The sequence below is a fragment of the Ranitomeya imitator genome, chromosome 3 (assembly GCF_032444005.1).
Source record: "Ranitomeya imitator isolate aRanImi1 chromosome 3, aRanImi1.pri, whole genome shotgun sequence".
Taxonomy (NCBI): Eukaryota; Metazoa; Chordata; class Amphibia; order Anura; family Dendrobatidae; genus Ranitomeya; species Ranitomeya imitator.
Window position 1 is genome coordinate 775,622,259 of NC_091284.1, and position 24,813 is coordinate 775,647,071.

Genomic DNA, 24,813 nt, shown 5'->3' on the forward strand with positions numbered 1-24,813 from the left:
AATTCAAAGGTGCATTGAAAGAAGCAGTGAAAAATGGCGACTACTTGACTGTAAAATATGCACTTAAATCCAATGAGGAGTATAACTTGGACCAGGAGGTAAAGTTTTATTTGTACTTGTTTACATCCGTCCATTTTTTTTAATTTGTTCTATTTTTTTTGGTGGTCTGGGCATCATGATTTGTATTAACCCGTTCACGCTACGGCCATTTTCCTTTCCCTTTTTTTTTTTTTTTCTCCTCCCCTTCTTCCTAGAGCCGAGATTACTTGCACTTTTGAATGACGCCATTCATTTTACCACATATTGCACTGGAAGATGCGTTGAAATTGCAAATCAAAAAATACAATTTCACAAATGTTTTTTAGGTTTTTTATTTCCCACATTCACTATAGGTAAAACTGACTTGGCAATATGATTCCCCAGGTAAGTGTGAATACGCAGATACCAAACATGTATAGTGTTTTGGCTTTTTTTTTTTTTGTGAAAGTTGTGAAACAAATTTTGGACACTTGTAACAGGAACATTATTTTCGCTTTTGTCACCATTTCCCAATACCAAGTAACATTTTAATTTTTTTGGTATAAGGGGCTGTGTGAGGGCTTACTATATTTTTCAAACTATGACGCCTCGGCCATGAGACGCACCTAGGTTTTAGAGGAGGAAATTAGGAAAAAAAATTGAAGCAAAAACATGTGGTCAATTCTGTACTAATATACCCTATCCTGGTATACATGGCCCCCTCATCCCTATCCTTGTATACATGGCCCCCTCATCCCTATCCTGGTATACATGGCCCCCTCATCCCTATCCTGGTATACATGGCCCCCTCATCCCTATCCTGGTATACATGGCCCCCTCATCCCTATCCTGTTATACATGGCGTCCTCATCCCTATCCTGGTATACATGGCCCCCTCATCCCTATCCTGGTATACATGGCCCCCCTCATCCCTATCCTGTTATACATGGCCCCCTCATCCCTATCCTGTTATACATGGTCCCCTCATCCCCATTCTGGTATGCATGGCCCTTCCATACCCATCCTGGTATGCATGGCCCCTCCATACCCATCCTGGTATGCATGGCCCCTCCATACCCATCCTGGTATGCATGGCCCCTCCATACCCATCCTGGTATGCATGGCCCCTCCATACCCATCCTGGTATGCATGGCCCCTCCATACCCATCCTGGTATGCATGGCCCCTCCATACCTATCTTGGTATACATGGCCCCCTCATCCTTATCCTGGTATACATGGCGTCCTCATCCCTATCCTGTTATACATGGCCCCCTCATCCCCATTCTGGTATACATGGCCCCTCCATACCCATCCTGGTATGCATGGCCCCTCCATACCCATCCTGGTATGCATGGCCCCTCCATACCCATCCTGGTATGCATGGCCCCCTCATCCTTATCCTGGTATACATGGCCCCCTCATCCCTATCCTGGTATACATGGCCCCCTCATCCCTATCCTGGTATACATGGCCCCCTCATCCCTATCCTGGTATTCATGGCCCCCTCATCCCTATCCTGGTATACATGGCCCCCTCATCCCTATCCTGGTATACATGGCCCCCTCATCCCTATCCTGGTATACATGGCCCCCTCATCCCTATCCTGGTATACATGGCCCCCTCATCCCTATCCTGGTATATATGGCCCCCTCATCCCTATCCTGGTATACATGGCGTCCTCATCCCTATCCTGGTATACATGGCGTCCTCATCCCTATGCTGGTATAGCATGGCCTCCTTATCCCTATCGTGGTAGGCATGGCCCCGGTCGATGGTGCTATAGATAGCCGTGCTAAAATCACGATCTCCTATGAACACAGGCCACAGAATGGCTGTCGGAGGAGGATGGTAATGACAGGCACAGGAGTCTTCCGCACACCCTCGGTGCTCCGCAATCAGAAATGGGCTCATCGATTGTGAGCATTAAATGACTCGTGCCATTGTCATAGATTGACTGCGGGATTTAACAGGTTAACAGCCACGGGCGAAGCTCTTCTCCTACTGTGGCTGATAGAGGCACATAATCGATAATTAAATCTGCCATCAAGTGCGGGGAAAAATGTGATTTCTGCTTGCAAGCTCACGTCCAAGGCTGCAACATGGCATATGACGTAGATTTTGTATGTTGTGAAGGGGTTAATGGCATTATGATATGCATACAACTTCAGAGTCGCCCAGTGATGTTAAATCGCGTGACCAATGCCAATATATCAATGTGCTGTTGGCACAAGTGTCCTGTAGCCGTAAGCCCTGTGCTGTCATGTAACCCTGTGCTAAAATGAAAACCGACCTCATGCCTACTATCAGGAGGCGCTACCCATGCGCGGCATAGAGGAGTCTGTCTCCGAGGTCTAGTGCATCACGAATTTGCATCCCAAGTTACAAATTAATTTCGAAAGTAATTTTATTAATCACCAGTAGTCAGAATGATTTATTGTTAGTAACTTTGGGGGGGCATCGGACCATGGGTATACGCAGTGCCACAAGGGGGGCGAGACACTAGGTGAACAAAGTGTTGACTGTCTGTCCCCAGACATTAGGCAGCTGAACGTTGGCATCATGTTCACAGGAGGAAGACACAACTGGTGTCTGGTCGTGTTTTTTTTTTTTTTTTTTAGGTTTTGTGGTTGTTCCCCATGTTTCTCTTTACCTTGGGGAGGACACACTGTGCACTCCACAGTGATGCACCTCCCTACAGACCCCACATCTCTGCCAATCCCCTGAAGCTTCATCGGTGTGCCTGCCGGTGACCACTCCATCGTGAGAGGTCACAGAAGGGGTAATCCAGCAAGCATTCAAAAACATCGTAGGGTGACTGTTATCGCTTGGCGCAGAGGACCTCCGCCCATGACCAGTGGCTTGCGAGCCCCTTCTTTGTAGCTCTTGGTTATCTGCCAGTCCTGCACATTTGTGATCGCAGAGGACCTCCGCCCATGACCAGTGGCTCACTGGCCTCTTTGTAGCTCTTGGCTATCTGCCACTCCTGTCTACATTTTTGTACGATTCTATAAGTTCACGCTGTCTTCTGCAGATGTCAGTTTTGGGCATTTAATGCTGAAGGCCTCTTATATGCGGCCCCCCTGCTGAGCTGTTTTTTGTGTCTTTCATTTTTTCTCACTGCACACCTATTGTACTTGGCATAATATCCGTTTCTCATTGAATACATTGGGGGGATACAGCTCCCACCCTATTACATTCCTTTCCTGGGTCAGTACTGGTTGCCTCTGGCCAATATTTTTCTCGAGCTCAGGTCATGTTTGGTGCCTGGTTGTTTCTTGTTAGCGTTTTTTCCCCAGTTTTTGGGTTGCTCTCCTCCTGCTTTCAGCACTAAACGGAGCTGCCTACTGTCCTAGAAGAGGGCATTCTACTAAGTGGATCCAGCCTGCTTCCTGGTGGCAGCGTCTATACCCACGTTCTCGTGTGTCTCCCCCAATATATTTGACATTAAAGGGGTTTCATGGCAAGTAGAAAAAGTTATTTGGCCATGTGTGTACTTACGGTTTGTGTGATGCTGGAAATAATTTAGTCAAGTCTTGTGTACATGGTAAATCTGTGTGCACGGAGCTTCCAGGGCAACATGCGGAGTAGATACAAATCTGTATTACTTGCTTGTAGGCACAGCTTGTGCCTCTGTATGCCTCCACTTTTTTTTTTATTTTTATGTTTCTCTGTGTGATTTTGAGAGTGGGGGAATTGGCTAATTTATTTCTGTATTGCCTTTTCCTTGCAGGATTCAAGTGGGATGACTCTAGTCATGATGGCTGCGGCTTCAGGGCAGGACGACATTCTGAGGCTTCTGATAAAGAAGGGAGCCAAGATCAATGCCAGCCAGAGGAACGGGACAACGGCTCTAATTCATGCAACTGAAAAAGTGTGTACTGTTCGGTCATATACCGGTTTAGCATTGACACATTAATAAGCAAGCAATCGCTGCTGCTCTTAAAGTATGTTTCCACGTTCCGTTAAGGCAGCGCTTTGGATGCAGCAGATACCCCGCTTATTCCAAAGCGCTGCTGACTTTAGTCCGCGCGGTGATTCCGCATGTGTTCATTGAACCATGCGGAATCACCGCCTCCTATACATAGGATGGTGCTATTTATCTTGAGGAGACTTGAGTGTATCCGCAAGATAAATAGACATGCTGCTGTCTATAAAGACACACCGCATGTACAGTTACGCAGGTCTGCCACCTGCGTCTTTGAACGCATAGTGGAGATTGGATTTCATAAAATCCCATCGACTATGCTGTAACACCTGGCTGCTGCGGATTGGAAGCTTTGGCTGTGTGCAGCGTCCAGTCCGCAGCCAATATTGACCGTGCAAACATACCCTTATATCTGCAGCATCGTTGCTGTGTGCTTCTACTGAAGATTGTTCTTACATAGGGCTGCTGTATCAGCTGAGAAAAGCCCATGACTAAGGACAAACTATGCAAAAAAAATGTGCATCCCAATTATAACATTTTACATTTTTATTGAAAGTCAATGAACATATGCATAAATAACACCCCCCAAAAATATAGTTCAATAAGCACCACCAGTCCCCAGGAAGAAGGGGGGGAAGCCTGAGGGTCGTGTAATAAAGAAACCCTTACCTCTGTCTTTCCGTAGAATTACCTGACTACCGTGGCTCTGCTGTTGGAAGCCGGTGCTTTTGTGAATATGCAACAAACGACTGGGGAAACCGCTCTCATGAAGGTATCTGGAGGCTTCTCTCGTGACCCCAGTATTCTGGTTCTTGTCCTCCTTTCCTGATGTTTGTGGTCCTGCTACCTCTTGGGTCTACAGGCCTTTGTGTTTGTAAACTTTTCATGACGAAGAGAGTGTAACTCAAAAAAATCTTAGACCGTCTATTCCTAACATAAGTTTTTTTGTTTTTCCCACGGCTTGAGCCAGGAATCATTTATTTTTAATGTTCCCATTACTGTCATCCACTTTTCCCAGTCTGTAGATCTCTGATGTGTTTTCATCAGATGAGTTGTTATTTTTTTCACTTGCCTGTCCATTCCCTCAACTATTATAGTAGTACGTTCTTGTGTTTCCTAATGAGGAAGGAACAATTCTGGAACGTCTTTTCTTAGAATTGTGCATTATGCTATTGCTCTTTTTTTCTACCTCCTGCAAATGTCTGAAATACATTTAGATACAGGAAAGATATATATCTTGGTACCGTGTTAGGGTACCGTCACACAGTGGCATTTTGATCGCTACGACGGCACGATTCGTGACGTTCCAGCGATATAGTTACGATCTCGCTGTGTCTGACACACTCCTGCGATCAGGGACCCCGCTGAGAATCGTACGTCGTAGCAGATCGTTTGAAACTTTCTTTCGTCGTCTAATGTCCCGCTGTGGCGGCATGATCGCATCGTGTAACAAAGGTGTGCACGATATTGTATACGATGTGCGCATAGTAACCAACGGCTTCTACATCGCAAACACGTCATGAAATTATCGCTCCAGCGTCGTGCATTGCGAAGTGTGACCGCAGTCTACGACGCTGGAGCGATAATGGTGCGATGCTGGAGCGTCACGGATTGTGCCGTCGTAGCGATCAAAATGCCACTGTGTGACGGTACCCTTAGCCAGTAGATAGAAACATATTTAGAATTGAGAGTCCTCAGTGGTTGTTACCTTTTACACAGGTCTCTTCATCAGACCTGAGTAGTCTCGAAAGCTTGTAATTTGTTACCACCTTTTCAGTTAGCCATTAAAAGGTATCAACCACTAAGGACTCTAAATTCTGAACTACATTTATAATTTCACCACTTCTTAATTGTGGGTTAAAGGGGTTGTTTCTTACATTAAACGTTAATCCGTGACTGTAGGCCATAACAAAATAAACTGTGCTGTAATCTCCTTCCCCGGGTCCACTGGTGACTCTCGCCACTGCTCCCAGTGCCTGGCTTTGGCTGCGGTGCCAATCTGTGAGCGCAGCGTTCCATCTACATGGGAACACCATGCTTGGAGCCACAGAGTTCACCGATTTGACATCATCACCAAAGCCAGACACCTGGAGCAGCGGTGAGACCCACCGGTGGACCCGGACAAGACGAGTACAGCGTGGCTTGATTGTTAATAGCCTGCAGAACCTTTAATTATTTGATGCTCCATTTCAACAGTGCAATGCAGAGTTCTAAATAAAGATGCTCCATGATTAAGTGTCAAGGTAATGTTTTCTGGTCTTCTACCTGTGAACATTGGATAAGTGCCTGGTGTAATGCTGTAACCATGAAGAGTATACACGAGACCCTGTGTCCTAGTACTGAATATCCAATTATAACACAATAGAATTCTTTTCTTCTCTTCAGGCCTGTAAAAAAGGAAATGTTGATACCGTGCGACTCCTGATTGAGCATGGCGCTGATTGCAATGTACTGACAAAGCACCAGAACAATGCATTACAGTTCGCGAAACAAAGTGACAATATGGTCTTTGAGTTACTAAATGGCCATTTGCAAAAGTAAGTATTACATTCTGTGGTTCACATGATTCCGCCGAGATTTAGGCTGACCATACAAGGTAAGGTGTTGGCCGATCACTGTTACAGCTTTAAAGGGAATCTGTCAGGATCATCCCTCCTAAGCCGTCTATATGGGCATGCAGGTCATGGGAAGCTGAGTAAAGTGATATATGCGATCTGATGTCTTATTCCAGAGAAATCCATGTTTTTCTTGTTGTATGTACCTGAGCTGTTAAGGTCTATGGGCCGGACATAGATCTCCCTGAGAATCTGCCTCCAGAGATTATCCTAAATTACAGAGTAAGACCTCATTCACAAAATTAAACTAGAGCAGTCCGACCCCTGCTCGCAGGGTTTATGAGACAAACAAGATGGAAGAACTAGAAGCAGAAATATCTACAGGTAACTTTGACATAGTGGGAATAACCGAGACATGGTTAGATGAAAGCTATGACTGGGCAGTTAACTTACAGGGTTACAGTCTGTTTAGAAAGGATCGTAAAAATCGGAGAGGAGGAGGGGTTTGTCTCTATGTAAAGTCTTGTCTAAAGTCCACTTTAAGGGAGGATATTAGCGAAGGAAATGAGGATGTCGAGTCCATATGGGTCGAAATTCATGGAGGGAAAAATGGTAACAAAATTCTCGTTGGGGTCTGTTACAAACCCCCAAATATAACAGAAACCATGGAAAGTCTACTTCTAAAGCAGATAGATGAAGCTGCAACCCATAATGAGGTCCTGGTTATGGGGGACTTTAACTACCCGGATATTAACAGGTTTCTGCTAATAACCAAGAAAAATTATCTTTCACAATTGGTGCAGAATCCAACCAGAGGAGCAGCACTTTTAGACCTAATACTATCTAATAGACCTGACAGAATAACAAATCTGCAGGTGGTTGGGCATCTAGGAAATAGCGACCACAATATTGTACAGTTTCACCTGTCTTTCACTAGGGGGACTTGTCAGGGAGTCACAAAAACACTGAACTTTAGGAAGGCAAAGTTTGACCAGCTTAGAGATGCCCTTAATCTGGTAGACTGGGACAATATCCTCAGAAATAAGAATACAGATAATAAATGGGAAATGTTTAAGAACATCCTAAATAGGCAGTGTAAGCGGTTTATACCTTGTGGGAATAAAAGGACTAGAAATAGGAAAAACCCAATGTGGCTAAACAAAGAAGTAAGACAGGCAATTAACAGTAAAAAGAAAGCATTTGCACTACTAAAGCAGGATGGCACCATTGAAGCTCTAAAAAACTATAGGGAGAAAAATACTTTATCTAAAAAAACTAATTAAAGCTGCCAAAAAGGAAACAGAGAAGCACATTGCTAAGGAGAGTAAAACTAATCCCAAACTGTTCTTCAACTAGATCAATAGTAAAAGAATAAAAACTGAAAATGTAGGCCCCTTAAAAAATAGTGAGGAAAGAATGGTTGTAGATGACGAGGAAAAAGCTAACATATTAAACACCTTCTCCACGGTATTCACGGTGGAAAATGAAATGCTAGGTGAAATCCCAAGAAACAATGAAATCCCTATATTAAGGGTCACCAATCTAACCCAAGAAGAGGTGCGAAACCGGCTAAATAAGATTAAAATAGATAAATCTCCGGGTCCGGATGGCATACACCCACGAGTACTAAGAGAACTAAGTAATGTAATAGATAAACCATTATTTCTTATTTTTAGGGACTCTATAGCGACAGGGTCTGTTCCGCAGGACTGGCGCATAGCAAATGTGGTGCCAATATTCAAAAAGGGCTCTAAAAGTGAACCTGGAAATTATAGGCCAGTAAGTCTAACCTCTATTGTTGGTAAAATATTTGAAGGGTTTCTGAGGGATGATATTCTGGAATATCTCAATGAGAATAACTGTTTAACTCCATATCAGCATGGGTTTATGAGAAATCGCTCCTGTCAAACCAATCTAATCAGTTTTTATGAAGAGGTAAGCTATAGGCTGGACCACGGTGAGTCATTGGACGTGGTATATCTCGATTTTTCCAAAGCGTTTGATACCGTGCCGCACAAGAGGTTGGTACACAAAATGAGAATGCTTGGTCTGGGGGAAAATGTGTGTAAATGGGTTAGTAACTGGCTTAGTGATAGAAAGCAGAGGGTGGTTATAAATGGTATAGTCTCTAACTGGGTCGCTGTGACCAGTGGGGTACCGCAGGGGTCAGTATTGGGACCTGTTCTCTTCAACATATTCATTAATGATCTGGTAGAAGGTTTACACAGTAAAATATCGATATTTGCAGATGATACAAAACTATGTAAAGCAGTTAATACAAGAGAAGATAGTATTCTGCTACAGATGGATCTGGATAAGTTGGAAACTTGGGCTGAAAGGTGGCAAATGAGGTTTAACAATGATAAATGTAAGGTTATACACATGGGAAGAAGGAATCAATATCACCATTACACACTGGGAAACCACTGGGTAAATCTGACAGGGAGAAGGACTTGGGGATCCTAGTTAATGATAAACTTACCTGGAGCAGCCAGTGCCAGGCAGCAGCTGCCAAGGCAAACAGGATCATGGGGTGCATTAAAAGAGGTCTGGATATACATGATGAGAGCATTATACTGCCTCTGTACAAATCCCTAGTTAGACCGCACATGGAGTACTGTGTCCAGTTTTGGGCACCGGTGCTCAGGAAGGATATAATGGAACTAGAGAGAGTACAAAGGAGGGCAACAAAATTAATAAAGGGGATGGGAGAACTACAATACCCAGATAGATTAGCGAAATTAGGATTATTTAGTCTAGAAAAAAGACGACTGAGGGGCGATCTAATAACCATGTATAAGTATATAAGGGGACAATACAAATATCTCGCTGGGGATCTGTTTATACCAAGGAAGGTGACGGGCACAAGGGGGCATTCTTTGCGTCTGGAGGAGAGAAGGTTTTTCCACCAACATAGAAGAGGATTCTTTACTGTTAGGGCAGTAAGAATCTGGAATTGCTTGCCTGAGGAGGTGGTGATGGCGAACTCAGTCGAGGGGTTCAAGAGAGGCCTGGATGTCTTCCTGGAGCAGAACAATATTGTATCATACAATTAGGTTCTGTAGAAGGACGTAGATCTGGGGATTTATTATGATGGAATATAGGCTGAACTGGATGGACAAATGTCTTTTTTCGGCCTTACTAACTATGTTACTATGAGGAAATGGGGGAGACACAAGGTAAAAAAGTGCTCATCATGTAGGATCCTGCCGTCATTATAATAAATAAGTGTATTCCTACAGATCATGTGTTTTTTCAATAAAGTCTTATATTTTATGGACATTATTTCAAGGTACGATGTCACACAATAATCCATGAATCTTTTCAACTAAGCCATGTTCCTCTCGGTGAGGCCACACTCCTTTATCGGATGAGGCACCAAAAGTGTCTAAAACACACAATAAATCGGGTTGTAAGTCAGGACCGTCTGGTTTTTGGCGCATGTTGCACCAGAATATTGTCACGTTTCGCTTGATAAATCTCCCTCATGTTTTGCCCCCTGTATGGTCATATTTTTACTACATCTGGATATGTGATAGAATTTTCCACAATTGTGTCTTATCTTGTACAGTTCATTTCAATAAACAGATTTAGTTGACATTTTATGCCGATGGATATTGTGGCTGATTAACATAAAATTTAGGTCTTAACGTCAAAACCTCTCTTTCCAGGCTCTCCAGAGTGGTAGAAGATGCGATAAAGGATTATTTTGAGGCCCGTCTTGTGTTACTCGAGCCCATTTTTCCAATTGCTTGTCACAGACTTTGTGAGGGACCAGATTTTTCTTTAGATTTCAATTACAAGTCTCCGTTTAACATACCAGAAGGTAACGTTCATTATCCTTTCCTATATGTAATCCCACACTATTGTAATAATGGTATGTAGAATTGCTTTAAAGAGGTTTTCCGGGCTGAAGAATAAAATTTGCAGTCACTCTGTGTAAACTGATGAATGGTGACCTTGTGCAATGCGTCCACAGTCAGGATCCCACTGTACTCGCAGTGCAAGTGGATGATCACCGCGTGTACGCAATTTACATAGTTCTCACAATAGAGCATTGACGCCCATCATCCACCATTACTATCCTTAGTATTACCTTTATTATATTACTGCACAATGGAGTCAGTTTGTGATTTGCCATCAGATGTCATTGGTTTAATTTTGGCAAATGTATCCACTATTTTACTCACTTTTGAGCAATTCGGTGCTAACTCCTGTTCCCTTTTATTTTTCCATTGACCAAGCGGAATATTTCTGGGACCCGTTTTAGTTTTGAATTGCACCAGTTACTTTACTGTATGTAATTTTGATGAAAGAAAAAAAACTCCAAGGGAGGTGAAAAAAAACTACAATTTCAACATTGGTTGTTTTTTTTTTTGTTTTGATTTTAAGGCGTTTGTTGTGTGGTAAAGACAGCAAGATGGTAGTGACTGGGACCTTCACCAGGGTCCTGGCTGCCATTGTAACCCATCACACCCCAGTCTCGCAGTATGGGGGGGGGCACTAGTGGTCAACCAAGTGAACACTCCACCAGAATCATGCTACTTAAAGGGAATCAGTCACCAGGTTTTTCCTAACCCATCTGAGCGCAGCTTAAACAGGTTGTCGGGTTGTCCACAACTTGGAAAAACCCTTTCTTGATCAAAATGTTTGGCCCTGATTTTAAAATTAAAAAAAAAACAAAAAAACTATTGTCTCCTCCTGTGCCGTCGCTGTCCCAGCGGTGTCAGCACTCACGGGCTCTGGTGCGGTTGTTATAACACGTGAGCCCAGCGCCCAATCAGCGCTGGCGTCACTCTCTCCACCTTTTGAAAAATCAAAAATGAAGTAGTAGTCCAGGCTGCAGCTGATTTCTCACTTCCTCTTCATATTCAATTTGATAGGAGGTGGGGACAGTGACGCCAGCACTGATAGGGTGCCGGGCTCACATGTTACAACCGCACAGGAGCCCCGGGGAGAGCGAGGAATGGTGCCAACAGTAATTTATCGGTGCCGAGCATCTGGTATGAGAAGTTTTCCAAGTAGTGGACATCTTCTATAACGTAGGGGCAGAGACCCTGATTCCAGCAATGTGTCACTTACTGGGCTGCTTATGAAGTTTTGATAAAATCGCTGTTTTCTCTGCTGCAGATCTAGCAGGTCTCTGAATGCTGAGCCTTCATGTAGGCACAGGCTTGCTCATCATTGTCAGCAGGCTGGGAGAAATCGCGGGGATCCGCCCGTATGACTAGTACTCAGTGTGGCACGGTGTCAGGCAGATATTAAAGGGAAACTGTCACCAGGTTTGGTCAAGGTGAGATAAGACCACCACCTTTCAGGGCTGATATGCAGCGTTCTATATTGTTGTGTTTAAGCCCCCAACCTGTAGGAGAAGAAAAATAATGATTATACTGCGGGGTGGTCCTGTCTAATTGGTGTTTATGTTCTTGGTCCGGCGTTTCCCATCTTCTTACGTTTGCCGTCCTCCTTCCTTCATGTGGATGACGCATCCCTGCTTCTTCCACAGTCTCCTCGGCATCACGATTCTGCGCAGGCGCACTTGTGCCCTTTGAGAACAGAGCAAAATGCGCATGTGTTGAGCCTCTTTGACCTTTACTGGCGCCTGCGCACTGCAGTACTTTTCTCTGCACTCAGTGGGGCAGGGAAGTACGCCGGCGCAGGAGCGTGATGCCGTGGAGACTGTATGGATGACATAGGGACACGTCATCCACTCGAAGGAAGGAGGAAGACGGCGATCGTAAAAAAGAAGGGAGGCACTGGACCAAGACCAGCAACACCACTCGGACCGGACCGCCCTGCAGGTGAGCGTAATAAAAGCTCTTTCTTCACTTACAGGTTGGGTTTGGAGCAGATATACAGCATTATAGAACGCTGTATATCAGCCCTGAAAGGTGGTTGCTGTATCTCAGAGCTCATACATGGCCATCACTGAGCATACGAAGGAGCACATACACGGCCATCACGGAGCATACGAAGGAGCTCATACACGGCCATCACTGAGCACACGGAGCTCATACACGGCCATCACTGAGCATATGAAGAAGCTCATACACGGCCATCACTGAGCACACGAAGGAGCGCATACACGGCCATCACTGAGCACACGGAGCTCATACACGGCCATCACTGAGCATACGAAGGAGCTCATACACGGCCATCACTGAGCACACGGAGCTCATACACGGCCATCACTGAGCATATGAAGAAGCTCATACATGGCCATCACTGAGCACACGAAGGAGCGCATACACGGCCATCACTGAGCACACGGAGCTCATACACGGCCATCACTGAGCATATGAAGGAGCTCATACACGGCCATCACTGAGCACACGGAGCGCATACACTGCCATCACTGAGCACATAAAGGATCTCATACACGGCCATCACTGAGCACATAAAGGAGCGCATACACGGCCATCACGGAGCACATAAAGGAGCACATACACGGCCATCACTGAGCATATGAAGGAGCGCATACACGGCCATCACTGAGCACACGAAGGAGCGCATACACGGCCATCACTGAGCACACGGAGCTCATACACGGCCATTACTGAGCATACGAAGGAGCTCATACACGGCCATCACGGAGCATATGAAGGATCTCATACACGGCCATCACTGAGCACATAAAGGAGCGCATACACGGCCATCACTGAGCACATAAAGGAGCGCATACACGGCCATCACTGAGCACATAAAGGAGCGCATACACGGCCATCACGGAGCACATAAAGGAGCACATACACGGCCATCACTGAGCATATGAAGGAGCGCATACACATATTTGCCTTTTTAACTCTGCGGCTTCACAACCTTTCTGGAGCCCAGAGTTATTTGTACTCGGCCTCGGATGTATAACAATGGGAGGTTAAGGGGATGAAGCACAGGGGGTTGGAGGACATTACATACAGACACGTATCTGTAATACAGTAAAAGCTTTGATTTTTGTACTTGTGATTGAAAACAATTTAGTTTTGTTTTTTTTTTTTTTCAGAATCTGGAATTCTTTTGTTTGTTTTCCATGCAAACTTCTTTGGCACGGAAGTTGTGGTTCGGCTCTGTGGGCCGTGCAGCGTCCAGGCTGTGGTGCTAAATGACAAATTCCAGCTCCCGGTGTTTCTGGTAGGTGAATGCAAAAAAATCTAACTCTGAATCGTATTTGCTTTAGATGTGTTTTTTTTAAAGAGGAACCAGGTCGGGGAGTGGCTGAGCGCGGGGATATAGTTTTCTGTAATTTGTGCAGAACTCGTCATCCTGCTGTGAGGTCTGTATTCCCTGTCCCCACACAAGTAGAATGTTATCATTCTTTGTGCGCCACTCTTTTATGTCAAAAATGTTCTAAATTTGTTGCAATGTTCTGCAAACCTTCTTTTTGTTTGACACGTTGCTAAATATTGAGCATGTCAAAAGCGACGTGGCCAATCGCCATGACACAAATTTACTATAATGCCAGTCATAGCGTACATTGCAACTCAAAAAGGGTATATCAGCCTATTGCTGGCATAAATTGTGTTTTCTGGTGCACGGATACAAGCCAAGTTTATTAATAAGAGCCTGCCTCTTAATAAATTTGGTGCATCCTGTGTCATCCGGGTTTTTGTTGAAGACTGGAGAAATTTATCCCAAAGTGATTGCCCATCTAAAGAGCTGTCATCATGTGTATAGGAAAAGCTGCTTGTGGGAAGGACAGTGGGAAGCATTTCTTTATCGCCTCTCATTGGGGGACACAGGAACCATGGGTGTATGCTGCTGACACTATGCAAATAAAAAAGTTAGCTCCTCCTCTGCAGTGTACACCCCACCGACTGGCATTATACGCTTCAGTTTAGCTTAGTGTCAGTAGGAGGTGGACACGGGTCTTTCATTAGACCCTTATCTACCTCAATGTGCGCCGTTTCTTTTCAGGTTTTCCGGAGGGATACAGGGTGAACAGTCACACCTGTAGTCCCACCATGCGGACTATGAGTACGGTGTGTACTGCCACCCCGTATCCTCATAGATCCCTCAGCAGGACCAAGATCCTAGCACACAAGCGTGCTCAGAAGTCCGGTCCTGCATCCGTCCCCCACCCACTCGCCCACCAGAGCCTGTCGGTTGCGGAGACGAGGACGTCCATCAGCTCCCTGGACGTCTCATACCTTGCAGGTTAGTACCGACGTGGGATGTTTGAGGTGAGTATTTTCCCTTCTAGATCCACAAACGGGGGTGCCTTATTTCACATCTTACCTGCAAGGCAGAGGTAAAGCTTTTTCCCTTGACGAGCATTGGGTCCCTTCGGATCTCTTTCAGCCGCCGCACGGCGCGGCTGCCTTTTCTGACTACGTGACAGCGCTGTTCCGGCCGCTCTAACAGCGGCCACTTTGCACCAATGCGGCCCTCTCTGGCCGCCGCACCGCTTCCCTGGCGGCGGCCGCCCTGTCCCCTGTTCCGGCGCGACTGCAGACGGGCAAAACCAGGGACTCCTTTACAACTACCGTGCCGCTTCTTCTATGTGTCCGCGCTGTTCCGGCCGCTCTATCAGCGACCACCTTGCTCCAGCGCGGCCTTCTCTGGCCGCCGCACCGCCTGCGGCTGCCCGGCTCCGGCCGCTGTATGCGGCGCTTCACTCTTTTCTTCAGTGCGGCAGCTTTGCCAAGCCGCCGCATCGCTTCGGGTCCCTGCAGCTGTGCTCCTCCTGCCGCGGTCTGCGGCCGTTCATCCTGTCACCTTCGGTGGCGCTGCTCCGGCTGCGGTGTGCGGCCGCTCAGCTGCCGGCCGCTTACATACTCCGCGACCTGTAAGGCTCCCTCTCCGGTCACCTATCTAATTTAGGCCCCGGCTTCTGCCCAGGCCTACTTCCGGTGCCGGACTCCGCCCCCTTTCTTCTCTCATCGGGCGGGCTTTTCTCCCGCCCGACATTTTCACTACGGCCCGCCTTCTCTCCGCCCACCGGCGCCATCTTGGGACTCCTTTACATGCACGAGTCCTCTCTTCTCTGGAGCCCATACCGCGGTCACATCCGCAGTTCGGTCCAATTTGCAGCAGGAGCCCTCCTGCCTACAGGACTTCTTCTTACCGGAGGCCGATCATCAAGCCGAGCAGCGTCCTCCGGATTCCGTTTTTCATCTACTGTGAGTAGCTCTGCACTGCAGACCGTCACTCCCCTCTGAACCTCCCCGTCCCCTAACCACTCGAGCAAAAGGGGGCCACTCTCGTCTTCCTACTCCTGCAGCAACCCGATTGTGTCCACCGCCCTGGATCCCCCGGCTGCTCCGCTCGAGAGCGACGCCCTGGCTGGGTTTTTCCTCTGTCACAATCGGTGGCGGATCTGACACGGGTGTCTCACACTCTGGTGTCCGTGCTGGACCGATTTACCCCTGCAGACCCCCGCAGTAGCCAGCGGGTCGCAGGAAGCTCCGTCCGAGCCCTCCATTATAGGCCGCAAAAGGTCCAGACAGGAACGCCGGTCTGAGTCCTCTTCACGCTCCATCTCACCACACGGTCCTTCTCTGCGGTCGACCTCCCCCCGGCCTCCTCTCCTGAGTCAGGCGAGGCGTTCTCCGATGCGCCCTCAGAGGATACTTCGGAGCTGTATTCTAACCAAATCGCTACCATGAGGGATATGGTTCAGAATCTCATTGGAGCAATAAATCAAACCTGTGGCATCAAGGAGTCCGCTATGGAACCCGCAGATCAGGCGGTTTACTTCAGACTGGCTAAACCACCTTCCAAGTTCTTCTCTCCTCACCCGGAGTTCGAGGTGATTATGACCAGAGAAAGGGAGAACCCGACCAGACGCTTTCAGAGAGGAAAGCGACTTGCCGTTTTGTACCCCCCTTTTCCCCGGAGCTCACCACTAATCGGACGGTTTCCCCTTCGGTGGATCCTCCGGTTTACAGACTGTCCACCAGCACAGTCCTTCCACTGTCCAGCGGAGCATCTCTGAAGGATTCTAACGATAGTCATAGAATCTTTCGCGAAGTCAGCATTTGAAGCGGCCTCAGCTAGTCTTTGCCCGGCTTTTGCTTCCACTTGGGTTTCAAAATCCACATCCAAGTGGGCCAAACAACTCCGTCAGGGCATTCTGGACGGGGCTCCACCCGGACAGCTGGCGGAACTTGCCAATCAGATTTCTCACGCAGGTGAATATCTGGTCTCTGCCTCCCTGGATGCCGCGTCTTGTGCGGCTCAGGCATCCAGCAACGCGGTTGCCATCCGCCGGACCGTTTTGGCTTAAGGCCTGGCAGGCGGATTTGTCTTCTAAAAAGTCCCTTAGCAGCCTGCCTTTTCAGGGGTCTCGTTTCTTTGGTTCTAAGCTCGACCAAATCATCAAGAACGTCACCGGGGGGCACAAGTTCTGTTTTTCCCCAGGCCAAACCTCGTCGTCCTCCCCCTAGACGACAGAGGTCACAGGCACGTCAGGAGAGGACAGTATCCTTTAGGCCCACTCCTTCCTGGTGTCCTCGCTACTCCCAGGGAGATCCTCCAGACCCGGGACTGGAAGGTCCACCTCGGCATGACTCTCGGCAAGACCCCAACCCACCTCCCAGGCTGGGCGGCCGTCTCCTCTTCTTCAGGGACGTCTGGATCTCCTCAGTGGGTCAGGGAAGTTGTATCCTTGGGATACAAGATAGAGTTCGTTTCACTTCCCCGGGATCGCTTCTTCGAATCCCAACCTCCAAGAGACTCCGCTCTAGTTCCGGGCTTCTTCGCGCCCATCGCTTCTCTCCTCAAAGCCGGGGTAATCGTTCCCGTTCCAGAAAAAGAACGGTTCACAGGTTTCTATTCAAACCTTTTTTTGTGGTACCCAAAAAAAAAACGGCAAGGTGCGTCCCATTCTGGATCTCAAACTACTGAACAGGAGAGTTCGTCTGAAGCTCTTCAGGATGGAATCCCTTCATTCAGTAATTGCTTCCATGGAGGCTCAGGAATTTCTGTGTCCCATAGATATTCACGACACCTACCTCCATGTCCCGATATTCCCGGGACATCACCGACTCCTGCGCTTTGCGGTGCACCAGGACCACTTTCAGTTCGTCGCCCTGCCGTTCAATCTTGCAACCGCTCCAAGAGTTTTCACGAAGATCATGGCAGCGCTGATGGTTTTCTTGGGGTCAGAGGCCTGGTTCTGTTTCCATACCTCGACGACATCCTCATCAAGGCTCCATCCTTTTCTCACGAGAGCCTATCCATCGTTCTCGACACACCTAGCCCGTTTCGGGTGACTGGTCAACCGATTGAAGTCCTGCCTTATTCCTTATCAGCGCATCATCTTTCTGGGCATGCTCTTCGACACTCGTCAGACCAAAGTCTTTCTTCCCGAAGACAAGAGATCCATCCTTCGTTGGGACATACGCTTGCTCCAGGGTCATCGGCCTCCCTCCTCCCGTCCAGCCATGAAGGTTATGGGGAGGATGGTAGTGACATTGGAAGCGACTCCCTTCGCCCAATTCATTCACGATTCCTTCAGCAAGTCATTCTGTCTCAGTGGGACAGGTCGGTCTTCTCCCTGGATCGTCCTATCCGACACTCTCTCCGGGTCAAGCGGTCTCTCAAGTGGTGCCCGACGTCACCCCTCATCTCCCAGGGCAGGTTCTTCCTTCCAGTTCACTGGCAGGTGGTGACAACGGACGCCTGCCTGCTCGGCTGGGGTGCGGTATTTCGCCACCTGACTGTTCAGGGCCATTGGTCGGCGCAGGAGTCATCTCTACCGATCAATCTCCTCGGGATTCGGGCCATTTTTCTGTCCCTCCGTTTCTGGGAAAGGATTCTCAGGGGGACTCTGAGCTCCTTGGCCCTGGCCGGGGTATCCAGGATCCTCCTCTGGGCAGAAGCAACAGTTCCGGTGATATCCGTGGTGCATATCCCCGGCGTGGACAATTGGGCCGCCGACTTCCTCAGCCGCGAGGGCCTCGCGGCAGGAGAATGGTCTTTGCACCACGTAGTCTTCCATCAGATTTGTCTTCGATGGGGGACTCCAGATGTGGCCCTCACGGTCTCTCCTACGAACAGGAAGGTCCCTCAGTTCGTCTCCAGGTCTCGCGTTCCTCTTGCAGTGGGCGTCTACGATCTGGCCTTTCCTTGGTCACAGTTCGGGCCTCCCTACCTGTTCCCACACCTTTCATTACTCCCCAAACTGTTGAAGAAGATCATAGCGGAAGAGATGCCAGTCATTCTGATCGCCCTGGATTGGCCCAGGAGAGCTTGGTTCGCGGAGCTCGTCAATCTTCATGCGGACGCTCCCTGGCGCCTTCCAGACAGGCCCGATCTGCTGTCTCAGGGGCCGATCTGCCACCTGAGTTCTCGGTCGCTCAGTTTAGCAGCGTGGCTGTTGAGAGCACAGTTCTAAGAGTGTCCAGCCTTTCAGACCGGGTGATTCACACCATGATTCAGGCTCGGAAGTCTTCGTCTTCCAGGTTCTACTATCGTACCTGGAAAGCTTACTTCCGTTGGTGCGAGTCCAACCGCATTTCTTCTATGTCCTTTTCCCTGCCTTCCATTTTGGCCTTCCTTCAGGCAGGACTGGATTCGGGCCTGGCTCTTAGCTTCCTGAAGGGCCAGGTCTCTGCGTTTTCCATCCTTTTTCAGGTCTTTAGCTTCCCGACCACAGGTTAAGATCTTCCTTCAGGAGTGGCCCACGCTGTCCCTCCGTACAGGGCCCCTGTGGATTCATGGGATTTAAACCTGGTACTGGACGTTCTGAGGGTTTCTCCCTTTGAGCCCCTCAGGGAGATTCCTCTGTCAGTCCTTTCTTGGAAGGTGGCCTTTCTTGTGGCCATCACTTCTATCCGCCGAGTTGACGGCCCTGTCTTGCCGTCCTCCGTTCTTGGTCATCCACCAGGACAAGGTGGTCCTCAGGCCTTCGCCTTTCCTTCCTAAGGTGGTTTTCCACCTTCCACCTCAATAAGGACATCGTTCTACCTTCCTTTTGTCCAGCTCCCACTCATCTTCGGGAGCGATCGTTGAACAAGCTGGACCTTGCCAGGGCAGTGAGGATCTACCTGGATAGAACGTCCACTTTCCGGAAGACTGATTCTCTTTTCGTCATTCCTGATGGCCCGCGCAGAGGCCACCTGGCTTCTAAGGCGACTGTTGCTCGCTGGATCAGAACGGCAATTCGGGAGGCTTACCGGGTCAAGAACAGAGTGCTCCCTCCTGGGATCAAGGCTCACTCTACCCGGGCAGTTGGCGCCTCCTGGGTTTGCACCACAGGGCTTCCGCCCTACAGCTTTGCAAAGCGGCAACTTGGTCTTCCATCCACACGTTCGCCAAATTTTACGAGGTCCATACCTACGCTTCGGCGGACGCCAGCCTTGGCAGAAGGATCTTGCAGGCGGCAGTGGTGAGTCTTCTGACCTGATGGAAGTCTGTTTTCCCGCCCTAGGGACTGCTTTGGGACGTCCCATGGTTCCTGTGTCCCCCAATGAGAGGCGATAAAGAAAACAGGATTTTTGGTTGCTTACCGTAAAATCTGTTTCTTGGAGCCTCCATTGGGGGGACACAGCTCCCTCCCAATGTTTCTCAGTTTCTGTTGTTCTAGGTCCTATGACTGTTCTCACGTTTACAGTTCTCAAATTTGTGGTTATGATTTTTCAACCTTGTGGTTTATTTCCTACTGCTTTCTCACTAACTGAAGCGTATAATGCCAGTCGGTGGGGTGTACACTGCAGAGGAGGAGCTAACTTTTTTATTTGCATAGTGTCAGCCTCCTAGTGGCAGCAGCATACACCCATGGTTCCTGTGTCCCCCAATGGAGGCTCCAAGAAACAGATTTTACGGTAAGCAACCAAAAATCCTGTTATTCCCATAGCTCACTCTGGAAAATACTAAATGAAATCTTAGAAAACGATATATCCCGGATCTCGCGCTTTTGTCACGGGCCGCCTTCAGATTAGCATAATAGCGCTGACTGTTTAGTAGCATTATGCCTGATGTCGTCGTCTTTTTTGTTTTCCAGGATGCAAACTTTATTTATTCCTTCAGCCCTGTCCCTGGAGCTAATAAGCTTTTTATAAGACTATCTGAGGTCCCCGCTGCAAAGGTAAGTTGCTGTCACATGATATTTTGGGTAATTTAGCAACTGCATCATTGAGTTTCTCATTTTCGTTGTCTGAACAGTGATTGTGCTTCACACTAGCGTTCGGCAGGGCTGTGGACGACAGCCTTCTTCCTCTGTGAAGCCCCGTCCACTGCTGCGCCTCTTCCTTCAGCTCCGCCTACGTCTGCATGCGTCCTGCATCCCCTATCTTTAACACTGGGTACGCAGGCCATGCGGATGTATCTGGATGCCTCCGCATGCGTCGTCTTGATGCTGCGCTTACCTACGTCAAATGCAACATGTTAGGATTTTGCAGTCGGCGCAGCTTCAAGACGCATGCGGAAGCATCCGCATGGCCTGCGTACCCAGTGTTGAAGATAGGGGATGTATGCAGACGTAGGCGGAGCTGAAGGAAGAGGTGCGGCAATGGGCGGGGCTTTACGGAGGAAGAAGGCTGCCGTCCACAGCCCTGCCGAACGCTAGTGTAAACCTGTTTGCCTCCGGTATCGGCGCTGCTCCCTTTTTTGTAAGATCTTTGTCTCTTTCCCTTTTTCCCAGCGATCTCATGACCTTTTTCTAGACACATGAGCGCTGCAGCCCATCAGTGGCTGATAAGCTGCTGCGGAATATGTTACGCTATATAAAAATAAATATTATTATTATGGGATTGCTGGGGAGGGGGAACAGGACTCAGATAAAGGGAGCGGCGCCGATTCGGGAGGCAAGGATGGCTTTAATTTTCTAGGCAAGTTAGTGACTTTGAAAAGAAGTTCTCCAGTGATGTACAACGCCGTTTAAGTGCATATTTAGTTGAATATTCTCCTTTAAGCAGTTAGTATATAGTCATAGTTTGTAGAAAACGGGGAAACTAGTCTTGTAGTCTTTTGCAAACAGTTATAATGGCTGCTTGTGATAGGCGAGCCCTGCTCTTGGGGAAAACATGCAGAAAATGCCTTTAGGACTGCTTAGAAATGAGATGGGGTTTTCAGCTACCTACCAATCACCATTGAGCTTTTCCTACTGTTCTGATATATAGTCACTGCTACTTGGACAACCCTTTCTTAAAGGGGTTGTCTAGGATCGGGGCTAAAGTTTGCGATCACTCTGTGACTGCAGACTTGAGGATTCCTCACAGGACACGCACTAGACTCAATACAAGTGAACTGAGTGAGGCCGTGCATGTCTAGTCGGAATGTGGCCAAAAGTATGTAAATTGCATACAGCAGTCACCTAACCACCGGCTACCAGCGGTGGAAAATCCTGACAGCTCGCAATGTACAAGCTGTGAGGAGTCACAAGTCTGCAATCTCATAGTGAATACAGAATTTATCCACAAGCCCGGATAGCTCCATTGAAATACTATATTTCACTGTTACGAAAAAAATCCCTCTATATACCGCATTGCATTCCCAGTACAGATCCGCGCTGGACACTAATGATCCTTTTTTCTTTTAGGTGAAGCTGCTGGTTTGTGCATACAGAGTACAGCCCCATTAACTGAAGATCCACGGAATTGTCTCCAGCTTATTGACTGCACCTTTCTGTCCGCTAATAATATAAAGGGACGTGTCCGCAGGGCTGCCCACCCTCGTGTTTTACCAGTAGTACAATGTACAGTAGAATATTTTATTTGAAGGACCGTCCTTTCACCGTTTCTGTGCTGTGCTGCCAGAGTTCACGTTTCCTTTGATATTGTGCATCAGTACGGAGGTCCCTGGACCACAAAAAATCTGCTCCAGTCAACGGAACATCTTTTATGTGTTGGATTATTCTATATATTTTTATTCAGTCACCGTCCGATATTGTGGATTCTGCTCATTCCCTTTTATCGTTCTCTGAATTGGCGTTCTGGTATTTTCATACAATCGGATCACTGCAAGTCAGGTGGCCTGTGCTGACATCCTCTGTGCTGCTGATCAGTCAGTTACAACTTTTCACAGACCGATGTCACGCATGGACTCAGAATGCCAGGACATTGCAGGCTGTATAAGAAAGGATGGTCGTCTGCTGCTCCGCAAATAAAAGGACGTGTACATATATAAAGATGAGTTCTCATCTTGGCCCCTCGCCACATCTACTGTCAGTATATTTCCACAATGTGGAATATTGCATTATAGTGTATTTTGCAGCCTCCTATCTGATATAATATAGAGGACGATATTTAATGTTAGATGCTTTAATCCAGTAAATGTTTTATTAAAACTGCTAATCACTTACATTGTGACGTTACTAACGAAAAACCAACTTTAGGAGGAGACTGGGAGCCTCATAAGACTGGTTCCAAGATGGCAAGAAAATGTCAACTCTCTCCGCACCAAGATATTGTCTATTTCTGATTTTAAGGGTCCTATGGGTACAAGATTCAAGTCTAGCATTTCAATGGATTTATTTTCCCTCCAAATATTGCACTAAATGTCAAATATTCTATTTGAGGTCAAGCCGATGGATCCGAGGTCTCACAGGTCACCCTAGTGAATATCAGCAGTATATATTTTTGTATGATAGGAAATTGGCCTACATATTGTGTGTTGGTACAGTGCTTTTGAAAGACCTGTAAGAATGCATGATCATGCTCCAAATTTTATTAAATTACTAGAGAAAAACAAACAAACTTGTCTTTGCTTTTGGGGAACAGAAATGACGATCTCGGGTTTGTTCATTTTCCTTAAGAAATGGAGCCTCTGAACTAATCCAGTTTTAACTTTGTGACAATATTTTTATTTTCTCCCCAACCTTTCACCCAAGTTTTCCATGTTGAGGTGGACACACAATGGTGGCTCCAGAGCGGGAAGAAAAAATCTTTTCTCTATCGCTTCATTGTGAGGGATATAGGAAACCATGGATGTATGCTGCTGCCACTAGAAGGCGGATACTATGCAATAAAAAAGTTGGCTCCTCCTCAGTAGTATTCACCTCTGTCCCATATTGAGGCGAGTCAGAACCACCTGCTATTACGTATGTCCGTTCTATAACAGCAGCGGTACTTGTGTTCTGTCTCATACTCAGATGAGTCAGATGCACCCTCTAACATGTACCGCATGGTCATTTGCAGCATCTGCCTGCGCTTCCTTCTATTCACCATTCAGTGAATCAGATGTGCCTCGTATTGATCAGTTATGGTTGACCACAGCAGCAGTACTAGTCCGCTTTCAGGTGAGTTAGACGCACCTTCTATCATGTGCCTCGTGATTAATATCAACAGTGGGTAAGTCACATGTACAGCCACCTCATGACTCGTTGTTGAAAGTACTAGTGTTCACATTGTTTCTCCCATACCTGCGGTGAGCCAGATGTTTTACTATGTACCACATGGTTGATTACAGCGGCAATATAAGTGCCCGGCTCACTTCCAGATAGGCAAGTCACGCAGGTTTCTTGTACTGGATGACCAGCAGATTCTAATTCTGCCACCTGCCTTTCCTTGATTGCGTATTCCCCAAGTGCCCTGTTTCACCATCTGGTCATTCGGGCCTACCGCAAACTAACCAGTAGATCAGTCTACTGTGCTGTCCATGTGCTCTACCCACATATATGATTCATCCATTGCATTTTAGGTGTTCTGTCTATTTCTTAGTGAGTCAGTACTCATAGGTACCATGATTCTCATGACTGTTCGCAGTGCGATGTTAGGAAGCCTTGAGCTAGTTCCAATACCTGAGCTCCCTTCCTATTTATCAGTACTTGCCTCCTTTTTCCTTACAGACACCTGATATGTCCTTGAGTGCAAGAGCCTATAAGCTCCGGGATTCATTTTCCGGACATCACCGGAACAGGTCTCCCCTCCGACACGAGTCCGTTCGGATATCATCTTACTCTTTGCACACACAATTAGCATCAATCACGGAATGAAAACTGCTCCAGGCCTACATCTGACATAGGAGAAACAGGTTTCTTCCTTCGACAAGGATCGAATCCTTTTTTTTTTTTTTTTCCTAGGTATTCTTGTCTCACCTGAAAGACCCTATCGAATCTATGATATCCCTTGCTATATCTGACCCCCTAGTATACAGGGTCAGGTTTCTGGGGCAGCCGGTTGTGCTGGTAAGCTGACCGAGCCTACACCAGTTATCCCAGTCACTGGTGTCAGGCGTCTCACTTTGGTCCATCCCAAATGGTACAGGATGGATTGAGATCATCCAAGACATCATAGGAAAAGTTGTTCCTTCTTTCCAGATTCTAGGTGCTCCTTCCTATGGCCAACTTTCCAGGGAGTGATTTACTCCAACTATTCAGGGACTTTCCATGTAATTTCTCCATGTTTGGAGTAGTATGGTATCTATCTCTCGGTTCG

At 47.4% G+C, this 24,813-nt stretch overlaps 1 protein-coding gene across 1 annotated transcript in view; it reads left to right on the plus strand.

The window, feature by feature from the left end:
- The window catches only part of MPHOSPH8 (M-phase phosphoprotein 8), a 47,897-nt gene extending 25,159 nt beyond the window's left edge, over positions 1-22,738 (plus strand). Inside the window, exons 7-14 of the mRNA XM_069759090.1 lie at positions 10-98; positions 3,750-3,890; positions 4,630-4,716; positions 6,330-6,481; positions 10,171-10,325; positions 13,500-13,627; positions 20,442-20,525; positions 21,978-22,738. Of these exons, the coding sequence (XP_069615191.1) occupies positions 10-98; positions 3,750-3,890; positions 4,630-4,716; positions 6,330-6,481; positions 10,171-10,325; positions 13,500-13,627; positions 20,442-20,525; positions 21,978-22,019 (878 nt within the window). The 3' untranslated portion in view covers positions 22,020-22,738. The remainder of the gene's footprint in view (positions 1-9; positions 99-3,749; positions 3,891-4,629; positions 4,717-6,329; positions 6,482-10,170; positions 10,326-13,499; positions 13,628-20,441; positions 20,526-21,977) is intronic.
- Positions 22,739-24,813: the final 2,075 nt, after the last annotated feature.